General features: G+C 45.1%; 1 protein-coding gene across 1 annotated transcript in view; it reads left to right on the top strand.

Annotated features, from left to right (window-relative positions):
- Positions 1–12,530, top strand: part of LOC115075972 (ly6/PLAUR domain-containing protein 3-like) — a 74,077-nt gene that overhangs the window by 39,453 nt on the left and 22,094 nt on the right. Inside the window, exons 6-8 of the mRNA XM_029576980.1 lie at positions 6,178–6,309; positions 10,567–10,746; positions 11,850–12,002. Of these exons, the coding sequence (XP_029432840.1) occupies positions 6,178–6,309; positions 10,567–10,746; positions 11,850–12,002 (465 nt within the window). The remainder of the gene's footprint in view (positions 1–6,177; positions 6,310–10,566; positions 10,747–11,849; positions 12,003–12,530) is intronic.

The following is a 12,530-nucleotide window of genomic DNA, read 5'->3' as shown; positions in this document are numbered from 1 at the left end:
ATTCTCTCCTCACCTTCCGGCGTGTCCACTCTGTTGCAGATCTTAGTATCATCCACAAATAGAAAAACCTTACCTTCTATCCTGTCTGTGATGTCGCTCATAAAGATATTTAACAGGACTGGTCCCAACACCAACCCTTGCGGCACTCCACTCATCACCACTGTCTCTTTAGAGTAAGTTCCATTTACCATCACACATTGTCTTCTGTCCTTCAACCAGTTTGCTATCCAGGCCACCACCTTGGCACTCACACCCAAGCTCCTCATTTTATTCACAAGCCTCTATGCAGGACCGTATCAAAAGCTTTGCTATAATCCAAGTAGATGACATCTAGCGCTCTTCCTTGATCCAATTCCTTAGTCACCCAATCAAAATGTCGATCAGATTTGTCTGACAGGACCTTCCCTTGATGAAACCATGCTGCCTGTGGTCCATCAATTCTGCTGCTTGTAGATAGTTCACTATTCTTTCCTTCAGCAGCGACTCCAATACTTTTCCCACCACCGAGGTGAGGCTAACCGGCCTGTAGTTTCCAGCCTCCTCTCTGCGGAGCCGACAGCACATCTCTGAACTCCCTCATTATCCTGGGATGAACCTCATCAGGCCCCTTGGCTTTGTCCATCTTCAGTTTTCCTAGCTCTTCCCATACATTCTCTTCCGTAAACAGAGTTTCATCCATTCACTCCCCTCCAGTTTCTTGTTAACTAGCGACAGTCCTTCTCCGGGGTCTTCTTTAGTGAATACCGAACTGAAGTATTCGTTTAATATTTCTACCATTTCTTCATCTGTCTCCACACATTGATCCTTTTCACCTTTCAATTTCAGTATACAACTTTGGACTTTTCTCCTTTCACTGATGTATCTGAAAAATGTTTTGTCACCTCGCTTTACCTCTTTTGCAATCCTTTCTTCCACTTGACTTTTCGCTTTCTTGATTACTTTCTTCGTCTCCCTCAGTTCCACCAGATATTCTTCTTTGTGATCCTCCCTTTCGGAACCTTTATATTTCTTAAATGCTGTTCTTTTAGCTTTTATTTTATCAGCACCTCCTTTGAGAACCAGATAGGTTTCATTTTTCTCTTGCTCTTCTTTACTTTTCTAACATATATATTAGTTGCCTTGGTAATTGCTCCTTTTAGTTTGGTCCACTGTTGTCCACATCTCTCTTGTTCTCCTAGCCTACTAGTAGTTTTTCTTCCAGGTACTTCCCCATCTCATCAAAGTCTGTGTTTTTGAACTGGAAAACTCGGGTCTTCGTGCTACTTCTCTGTATCCTATTTGTGATTTGAAACCATACCGTTTGATCACTGGTGCTGAGGTGGGCACCCATCTGGACTTTAGAGACATTATCTCCATTAGTAAGCACTAAATCAAGTATAGCTCCCTCCCTCATGGGTTCCATTACCATTTGTTTGAACAGAGCCCCTTGCAGAGCATCCCTATCTCTCTACTACTGCTAGATTCTGAAGAAGGGATTCTCCAGTCTCCATCCAGCAGATTAAAATCTCCAACAATCACCACTTCTCCCTTCTTTCCCATCTTTTTATGTCTTCAACAAGATCTCTGTCAAGCTCTTCCATTTGATTTGGAGGCCTGTAAACCACTCCAATAAAAATGGATGACCCATCATCTTTTTTTAGGTCGCCCATAGTGCTTCTTCTTTGCCCCATCTTCCTTGCAGCTCAGATGCTTGGATATTGTTTCTGACATAAAGAGTCACTCCTCCCGCTTTCCTGTCCTCTCTGTCCTTCCTTAATAAGTTATAGCCCAGTGTTGCCGAATCCCTATCATGAGATTCCGTGAACCACGTCTCCGTGACAGCAACAACATCTGAGTCCACCTCTACCATTAGGTCTTGCAGAGCTGGGATTTTATTGCCCAAACTATGAGCATTTGTGCTCATACCTTTCCAGCTTTTCTCGTTCAGGTTACTGCTTTTCTTGGACTCCTTTTGTGACTTATTTAGTTGAGTTTTGTTTTCCACCTCACCCTTTTCCATTGCATTTGTATTTGGGGGGGTGACATTCTTTCTGCCACCCTCTGCTTCTAGTTTAAATGCCTTATGACATAGGATTTGAATTTATCTCTTAGGATTCTTTTTCCTGCCATCTTTGACATATAGCTTTTTATTGTTCCATACACGGCCTCAGCCCCCAATAAATCCAAAACTTTGTTCCTTACACCAGGATTTGAGCCATACATTGAAGTTATCAATATGGCTTAGCCTCTCCTTCCCCTTTCCATGAACAGGTAACACTTCTGAAAAGGTGATGGATGTTGCCATGTGACTAATCTGCTTCGCTAGAGACTGGAAATCTCTCTGTACCTCTTGGATGCTGTTACTAGCATGGTCATTGGTTCCCAGATGGATGATAATATCAACAATAGAGACTTGCTTTCTTCTTGGATTGTTTTGACTATCTGAATAGCATTTCTGCCGGCAGATTATCCTGGAAGGCATTTAATTGTAGTGTTTCCCTCTAGAAGAGTTCCCAAATTAGTGCCTCTGATGGCAGTCACCCAGCACAATGAGCTTTTTTGTTTGGTTAATGATTGTATTTTGGAATTTCTGTATGCATTGGGTTTCTTCTTTCTTTTCAGATACCACGTCAAATCTCTTTCACCATAGCTTTATACTTATGTGATACAGATAAGGTGTTTTGTACTTGTGCCACTTGAGAGAGCGTGTGTTTCCACATCACTGGTCTTACTCTACCAGAGCCCACTGTAATCCTTTTGTTTTGGGTTCCTTGTCACCCTGTGTAAGTGTGGGGGGGGGGGGGGGGGGGGGAAGACATGTGGCTGCACATTTGTGTAGAATGGGTGTCTCTGGGTCACAGGACTTATCCTACTTGAGCCCACTGTAAACCTGTTTTTCCTTGAGGGTTTTTTTTTGTTTTTGTTTTTTGCAGTAATGAGGAATTAATTTTGGAGTACTGTGGAGTGGGTGAAAGTTTCTTTATTGCAGCTAATTCTGCTTTAGCACTAGCCAGCTCTTTTTTGAGGGAAGAGATTTCTGAACAAATGGGGCAAGCCCTAAGTTTCCAGATGATTTTCCTCAAAATAAAGGCTCCACAATTGTTGCATTGGGTAGTCCTCATTTTGGTAAATTTGATGGGTAACACCTAAGGAATTATCAAATTTCCACCCTATATTGTTGCCAGTTATGTATTCAGGCAGATTATATCATAAATCCAACCCCAGGGATGGGTGGGTAGAGGGGGAGGGAGGGACTTAAACAGTTAACTCTTGGTCAAGGTTGTTCTCAGGACCCTGAATCTGCAATTGAGTTTGAAAAGACCCTCCCCCTGATTGTCTTACTTAGTTAAACTTAAACTTTTTACTTAAACTTTTTTACTTAGCTGGACATGGCCCCCAATCTAGTTACAAGCAGGACTTGTTCTGGAATTATTGTCCTTTGCTTTAAATTATCCCACAGCAAACTTAAGCCCCAATATTAATATCTAAACACAGCAATTTTATGCCCCAGTATTAATACTAAACAGAGATTATTAGTGACAAATAAACAGAGATCTAAAAGTTGTTTTTTTTTGTTTTTTTTTTTGGGGGGGGGGGGGTTCTTGAACCTTAAATAACCCAACAGCAAATTAATAAAACAATGTCAATATCTAGAAAGAGAGAGAGAGATAAATAATGAAAGCAGACAGCAATATATTATTCACAGAAGTCCTCAAAATTATAAATTAAAACAGTTATTTCTTAGCTGGACACTGGACAGTTTGCCTCCTGTTTCTCACCCATTCCCTTCTCAGCTTTTGATGTTCGGAATCAGTTAACTGAGTCTCTTGCAGAAAAGCAACATTTACCCCTTTTCGTTTAAGTTCTTGGAGCATTTTTTTCCTCTTTATGGGGGAGTTAAGTCCCGCTATATTTAAATTACCCACAACAATATTAGCCATAAAAAAAGGACTAACAGTCAAAAATGCTGCTCTGTACTCCCTTTAAGGCAGGCAGGGCTCCCAGCAGAAGCCCTCCCATAGTGATGTACCAGCTGTGTATGGAAAAAAGCCAAAAAAAGAAACAGTCATGTTGCAGGTCAATGGTCCAAGAACTCGCTAGCCCTCCCGCGAGTTGAGCACACATACATACACTCACACACCCCATCCCTTATTCATATTAACCTCTACACCCAAAGTCCACCCCACTTATACGGTTTCTGCCACCTGTACTATAATACCACGGGTCCCCTGGTGAACTGAGAACTCTGGGGCTCTGGAGAATCCACGACTGTCAGGTAGTAACAGTTTTCCCTTGGTTGCGAAGTTTTCTGCAGGCCTTCTCTTGGGCATCGCCCTTTTAGAAACTTCTGGCCCTTGATGTCTCATAAAACATTTAGCTCACTGCTTCATTTACAGGCCATCTACGAAGCTGCTGCCTCCTCCTTAGTGTTGAAAATCCTGGCTTTTCCCCGATGGAACACCAGCAGTTTTGCCGGGAATTGTAGGGTGAAGCGAATCCCCCTTCTGGAACAATTTTGTGCAATAGGGAGTCATTTCCCTGTGCGCCGCGAGCACCCTAACTGAGAAATCCGGGAAGATCAAAATTTTATGTCCTTCATATTGCAGCTCTTTCTTTTTCCTATAAGTTTGGAGTATGCTATGTTTATCCATAAAATTTAGATATCGTGCTATGGCTTGACGTGGCTTCCGATTCGGCTCCGCTTGTGGGCCCAACCGGTGGGCTCTTTCCACCAGAATGGGCCTGCCCATCACCTCGACTTCAAGCACAGTGGGTAGCCAGCTTTCGAACCAGTGGTGTAGGGCATCTGACTAAGGACTCTGGTAGGCCCACCATTGTTCCTCCGACCTCGATTTTCGAGTTCATCTACTTTGTCCTACAGATCTTGCTTTTTTGTGCGCAGGGCCGCCATGGCATTGTCAGTCTCCTCTTGCCATTCTTCTTGACGTGTAGCCTGGGCCTCCATAGCCGCCAGTTGAGTCTGATGTTTTGCCCACTTAGCATGTACTTCGTCTAAAGAGGACTGTAATTTCTGTAATTGGTCATTCAGCGCAGCAGAGACCGCACAGGTGATTTCCCGAATCAGCGTATCCGACACCCCCTCTGTGGGTCTTGTCCGGCGGAGGTTTTCGTAGCTAGCTCGACATCCCGGAGTTTTTCCCACCCGCGGCTTACGGTCAAATCGATCAGCAGAGTGTCGTGCCTCTATTTATCCGGGAGTAAGGTCTTTTCCAGGGGGCAGAATAGCAGTAAAGTATGATTATCGTTGCAGACTCTCAAGGTGCCCGGAGTTGTACCTCCGCTCAGTCTGACGTCATTGCCAGAATGGGTTAGATCTATCTTTATATATAAAATATTGTAAAGGTTCAGGGGGTATGTAGGGAAATTTGCCCTATGACAAGGCAGTTTGAGGTAACACTTGGCTTGTTGATGCTTCTTTTCTTCCTAATACATATTGGCCCTAGCAGTTCTGATTTCACATGTACAAAGCAAAGACTACAATTCCCACAATGCATTAGGATGGAAATTTGAGAACCAGGTCTCTCCAGGAACTGGGTCATTAGTCAGTTCTGTATTAAGCGAGTGCATGCAGTGTGAATTTGAGTGAGAGAGAAATGAAGAGTTTCTCTTCATGAGATCAGTACATTAGAGAATAAAGGGTTTACATCTTCCTATGGCAATATTTCACTTTGGTTTAAAGATGGAGGGGGATGCACTGGGTGGGCAGTTCAGACCATGAAAAATCTTCCTTCCCATGCCCTGTCAGGAGAGAAGCTCATTTACAAACTGAGGTAACCAGCGCCAGTCCAAGCCAACTCACAGGACAGCCCAGAGCTGGGCAACTTAATCCAATCCACTGTTAGATGTGAGACGATATGGCCCATCCTAAACTTTAACCCAGAGCAGCAGTCCTGGCAATTGGCTGGAAAATAAATTATTGTAAACAAATAAATAAACTACAGTCCATTTCATTGTAAACTGTACTCATTCTTTGATAAAATGAGTAAAATTTTTGTAAAAAAAAATTTAAACATACAAGTAAATACAGAAAGTGAATTTTACACGCCACAAAGACGTGCTCAGAATCCGTTGACTTTTATGGGAGAATCCTAGCACTAAAGGCACGGAGAGAGATGACCATGCAAGGTTGTTTTTTAATCGCTGCAGGTTGTAAAGCTAAATCTCCTTTCCTTTCAGCGGCTGGGGGTCTCGAGTGTTACAGCTGCACAGAGGAAGGGGACGGCGGCTGCTCTCCGGCTAACATTACAGCAGTGCAGTGCGCTCCACCCATGAAGATCTGCACTGAGTACTGGCAGACCCTTGCCGTAGGTACGATGAGGACAGCTCAAGGGAGGCAAAACCTCTTCATGACGCAGGCTGGATGAAGGCAGAGGTGGCAGGGTCCATGGAACCGAAAGGGGTCAAATAATCACTGTGGGGCAGATATTTGAAAAGCTGCTTAGCCAGAAAGTTAACTGGTTTATTTTAATGGTTATCTTCCTTCAGAGTTTTGGCTGAACCTAACCAAAGAGCAGGCCGATACAGTAAAAATCTTCCGGTGCACGCACAGACCATTCTCCTGTGCACGCGATTCAGAAAAAAAAATTATTCAAATTAGGGCCCGCGGTCCCTAGTGCCTCTTTTTTGACAGTAGCAGCGGCTGTCAGCGAGTTTGACAGCTGACGCTCAATTTTGCTGGTGTCGGTTCTCAAACCTGCTGACAGCCACGGGTTCGGAACCCGGACGTCGGCAAAATTGAGCGTCCGGTTTTCAAGCTGCGGGCCGATTTTAAATTTATTTATTTTTTAAATTATTTTTAACTTTTGGGACCTCCGACTTAATATTGCCAAGATCACGTTAATTTCTGCCGGCACCAGGCACTTTTTTTCTGTGCACTTTCCCGGTGCCGGCAGAAATTAACGCCTACCTTTGGGTATGCGCTAATTTCTGAAAGTAAAATGTGCAGCTTTGCTGCACATTTTGCTTTCTGTATCACGCGGGAATGACTCATAGGGCCATCAACATGCATTTGCATGTTGCGGGTGCTATTAGTTTTGGGGGGTTGGATGCACGTTTTTGATGCACTATTACCCCTTACTGAATAAGGGGTAAAGCTAGCGCGTCAAACGCGCATCCAAATGTGGGTTAACAGTGCACTCCACCGGAATGCACTGTACTGTATCGGCCTGAAAATCTGGATAAACTTAGGGGGTCACTTACTAAGCCGTGGTAATTTCCCCTGAGGGAGTACAGCTGAATTTTCGAAACTGTAGTACTGAGTACTGCATTTTAGTAAACTCTGTGGTATTTTCCCTGATGGAGAAATACCACTGGGAAAAATACTGTGGGCCAAAAAATGCCGCACAGTGGCGGCCCTGGATCATTCATCTTCTTAAAGGCTCTAAGGTCTCAAATAACCCCCGCATCCCCTCCCCTCCCCCCCCCCCCCCCCCCCCCGCCTCAATATAGGCGAAAGCTCCCTGGATCTCTCATGCGCTCATTACCATACTGGCATAATCAGGGGATAACACTTGTATGGCTAACCACATGGCAAACCCTAACACTGCTAGGTAAAGAGACCCCCTTAGATCCTGATGTACTAAGGCTTCTTTCCCCATATACAGATGAATTTTGAAAGGAGTTGCACATGTAAATATAACTTACTATTGTAGCAATTTTCAAAAATCCATTTAAAGTGCATTTACACAATTAAAACCCAGCTTTACGAGTGTAAATACTTTTGAAATCAGGCCCTCTGTCTATGGGGGAAAAGCTTAGTAAATGTGGAAAATAAGTTCTAAATGGATGTCTTCTAAAAGCTGATGATCCCTCCCTACCTCCTGTTAAAAAAAAAAAAAAAAAAGTAGCCTTCAGGTTTCCCCCTTCCCTGCTGAGTATAATAGCAATAACGTGCCCTCCTGTGATGATTAAAAAAAAAAGATGCCAGCCAGGATTCTCCTCCCTCCCTGCTGTGAACACAGTTCCAACTGGGTTTCTTTCCTCCCTCCCATTAAAATATAAATTGCTAGACAGGTAAAGCCATTTGAAAATCTGTCCCTTTAATCTTATTTTTATATTCCACTTTTTGGCACTTCAAAGCAGATTACATTCAGGTACTGTAGTTATTTCTCTTTCCCTAGAGGGCTCACAATCTAACAGGCCGATACAGTAAGGACGCGTACGAAAGAGTGTGGCAGTGCCGGGCGCACCCTCGTTTGCCACGCACACAATTTGGTTCACATACCGCCCGATACAGTATTCAAATGAGGCGCAAATGCAAACGGCGTCCAAAGCACATCCATGAAGCGGTAGGCATGCGCAATCCATTTTACTGAATAGAGCGGTATACAGCGCCTATACAGTATCCTGGGTGCGCTGGTACCTGTCATTTCAAATGTCATTCCACCAGGAAAGTGGATGGTTCTCCTACAGACCCCGCTGCCTTGAGCGCCCGGCTGGACGACCAAGCCGGAAGTCCGAGGTCGCAGCTTGGACGTCCAGCCTGGGCACTCAAGGCAGGGGGAAGGCCCATGAACATCTGTTGGCATTGAAGCAAGTACCCCACACTAGTTACTCACCAAAATACTTTCTTCATGTGCAGCACCAGCTCCTTCTCCAGTTCCAGGGAGTGACCGCACAGGCTGGAGCGTGGACTGGCCTGCGGCGGGCCGGCGCCGTCAGCCTCAGGGTCGCCCGGGGCCCAGTAGCGTGAGTCCGAGTAGCTGGAGCAAGGGCCGACGTGCCGCTGGTCGAAGCCGATGCCGCTGTACCAGTTGCTGCTGGGCTTGCTGCCGCTGTCGTAGCCAGTCAGGGCGCGGCGTGCATTCATGCACCTTCCCGCTGCCTTGAGCACGACCTGAGCGCCAGCTTGGTCGCACGCCGCGACCTGAGCGCCAACTTGGAGTTGGGCGCTCAAGGCAGCGGGAAGGTGCATGAACGCACGCCGTGACCTCGGACGTCCAGCCGGGCGCTCAGGTCGCGGCGTGCGTTCATGCACCTTCCCGCTGCCTGCAGGGCCACTTCTGCCCAGATCCACAGTCCAACTCGGCAGGAGAATCCCTTTTGCCTCTACATCAGGTAAGCTACAAATTCCTGACTTGCTCCCACCAGCCCAATCTCCAGTAGGGCTCGTGCTAACGTGGCAGCTGCACACGGTGTCCGGGCCAGGACGGCTCCCGATCCCAGCTTTCTTTCCCTCAGCTGAACGGGACAATCCGGGCTGGGGCTCGCGGATTCGACGCTTCGAGGACTCCGTCTCTGTTTCTAGCGCTGGGGTGCGCCTTTCTGTACGGGCTTGCTGTTGTAGGCGGTCAGGGCGCGGCGTGTGTTCAAGCAGCAAGCCCGTACAGAAAGGCGCACCCCAGCGCTAGAAACTGAGATGGAGTCCTGGAAGCTGGAAGCATTGAATCCACGAGCCCCAGCCCGGGCGCTTAGGTCGCGGCGTGAGTTCATGCACCTTCCCGCTGCCTTGAGCGCCTGCCTGGACGTCCAAGTTGGGCGCTCAAGGCAGCGGGAAGGGGCATGAATGGACGTCCGAGGTCACGGCGTAGGGTGTGTAGGGATAGGGCCTGATACAGGAGCTCGTGCTCACTGCAAGTCAGCAGCGACAAGGAGCCCAGACCCACGAGAAGGCCAGAGAAGCCCCCGGAAACGGTGTCCGTTCTTCCCTACGGAACCGAAGTACTCTGAGGCTAAGTGTGGTGGTGCCAGGTTGGGTTTACTTTTTTCCCCCTTGTGCGAGAAGCATTTTTTCTGTGGATTGGGTTGGTTTGGGACTGGGCGGCTAGTTCGCCACACTAACACCAGGGTCAGGGTAGGCGGTAAATTTTGCAGGTTAAAGACGCGGCAAAATAGCTGGTTAAAAAGGCGATAATCTGGGCGCACGTTACTGTATTGGAGGGAATAGCTAATCTGATCATTAACATATCATATACATGCGGCGGAAAGGGATACGCGTCGATTTCAGTAAGCGGTAAGGACGTGTAAAACCGGATACTGAATCGCAGGTTAGACAAGCGGGTAAAAAAACAGGGTAACCGCGGCCATGCTTTACTGTATCGGCCTGTTAGTTTGTACCTGAGGCAATGGAAAGTAATTATTTATTTATTTGTTTATTTATTTATTTAACATTTTTTATATACCGACAACCGTTGCACATCGTATCGGTGTACAATGAAACTCAAAACAGGTAGGCAGAGCCTTTACATGGAACATTAACTATAAAAATTTGAATTAAAAAGGTATAACTGGAAGATTTACAGGAAACAAAATGGTAGGCAGGGCAATTCCTAGAACAGTAGCTATAAAATTAGAGATAAAGGTATTTCAAAAAAAAATACAGAAAACACAGGTTTTATAATAGTTATGAACTATATGTACAAGATATTTACAAGGGAAATCAAATAGTCTTGTGGAAAAAAGTTTTATACATTATGTGGATGGAGTAGCGGGAGGGTAGGCTTGTTGGAAGAGCAGAGTGTAACTCTGTTCACAAGGAGCAGCAGTTGGATTTGAACCATGAGTCTCCTTGCTTTAAAGCTTACTGCTCTAACCACTACTTCCTGCTCTTTGTTTTTCTTTTCGCAGGTGCCACCACAGTGACCATACACAAGAGAGGCTGCAACTCGGGCCCCCCTGAAAGCATGTCTGGATGGTTTACTCATTTAGTCCTTGAGAGTAACTATAAGATGAGAGCCTGTACCACCGACCTCTGCAACCTTGAGCTGACAAATATCATACAACCTGCATTGGCAGGCAACACCACTGGTAACTTCTCCGTAAAGCCCAGACAAGCTAGGGCCGTGCACACCATCTCCAGCAGCACATTCCAGATGTGCAAGATCTCAGGATGGTAGGAAGATGGGTGAGAAGTCCGGTCAAAGACAGGGGAGAAGTCTAAAAATGATTTTTTTTCTTGCTAGCGCATGCTAAAGTAAAATGTGTAACCTTTAGTGTTTTTTTTTATCTCAAAACAAATTTATTCTCTTCGGGGCTGCTCTGGCTAGCAAATTACATCCCAAGCTTGAACTCTATCCCAGGTGGTTTCTTTTTATGGAAAGAAGCACTCGCTTATGGCCCAGCCCATGGAGTCTTGTTTTTGGTGTGCGTAGATAGCAGCTGCATCCCAAGGGTTGAGATGCTGGGACAAATCAGACAGGACCAGACTTTGGGTGTTTAAAATAAAGTTTACTGATTGGTAATATTTAAATAAAAGTCCATTTTTCCATATTGTTGAAGTTACACTCATGTACCAGCAGTCAAAGGTATTTCTCTGTAGGTAGGTGTCCTTAGTTTCAGGCTTCTGAGAAGCTCCTATGGTGATTTTAAGTGCACAAAGCTCACCTAACTGGGAATCCTATTGGAAGGGTCCCCAACTTCACAGCAAATCAATCCTACCTGACTCCATTTCTTTCCTGATCACCCAGCTTGTCCTGGTCTCATGAGTGTGGAATTCTGACTGGGGTCTCTCGGTCTTTCTCTTTCATTCTTGCTTGTTACTGGAGAAAAAGTCAGAATGGGATCAGGCAAGACTTCCCTTGGATAAATCCATGTTGGCTGTGTCCCATCAAACCATGTCTATCTAAATGGTTTGTGATTTTATTCTTTATAACAGTTTCCACAATTTTTCCTGGCACTGAAGTCAGGCTCACTGGTCTATAGTTTCCTGGATCCCTTTTTAAATATAGGGGTTACATTGGCCAACTTCCAATCTTCAGGTATATCGGATGAGATCTCTGACATTTTTGTAAAGGGCAGAGCTACTTTTTTAGGGGAAAAATGGGCACGCGGTCATACCCAGTTTCTTACCCGTCATGATGAACTGCTTGCATTTCCATAACTGGCTTATAGATAGTCTCTTCACTTTTCAGAATCAAACTCTACTGTTCCCAATGGCATGGAATGCTACTCCTGTCTCAGCTTCTCGAAGGATGATTGCGTGCCAGAAAACGCTGAGAAAGTTAACTGCACCGGTGACATGAAGCACTGCTATGAGGGTAATATAACAGTAACAATAAATAATGGTAAGTATCATGCAATCAGTGCAGCTCTGCTTCCATTCACGTTTGAGTTCTAGACTGTCCCTATGCCAGTATCCCAACATTTCCAGCCCTAGAGGTGAATGACTGTAGAGTTGGGCCCACTTCGTAAGTCATCCTGTTTGAGAAGTGACAGCTGCCTGTTTGTTCAAAAAATGGAAAATCCTAATTGATGGTAGAATCAAGTATAAACCAACCTACCAATGGAAAATAGATTTTTAGGGACTGTCATATACAATGTGGGAAGTCATAAATGTAATTATCTCCTATTTTTTAATTATAGAACCTATATTTGTGTGCATGTAATGCAAAATATAATATGCAAGAATACAACAAATGTAAACATAACATAAATACATCCCAAAGAATAAAAGAAGACTCAGTGATCCAAGAAAAGGACACGAGGAGACTCGCCAAAAGCCAAAGATCTCCTGACCACCAGCATGCGCCATGTTTCAGCAGAACATCTGCTTCAAGGTGGAAAAATTGCAGAAAGCTGCCTCTTCAGTATTC

The sequence above is a fragment of the Rhinatrema bivittatum genome, chromosome 14 (assembly GCF_901001135.1).
Source record: "Rhinatrema bivittatum chromosome 14, aRhiBiv1.1, whole genome shotgun sequence".
NCBI lineage: Eukaryota > Metazoa > Chordata > Amphibia > Gymnophiona > Rhinatrematidae > Rhinatrema > Rhinatrema bivittatum.
Note: the sequence above shows the minus strand (reverse complement) of the source record. Positions and strands in the feature narration are given on the sequence as shown.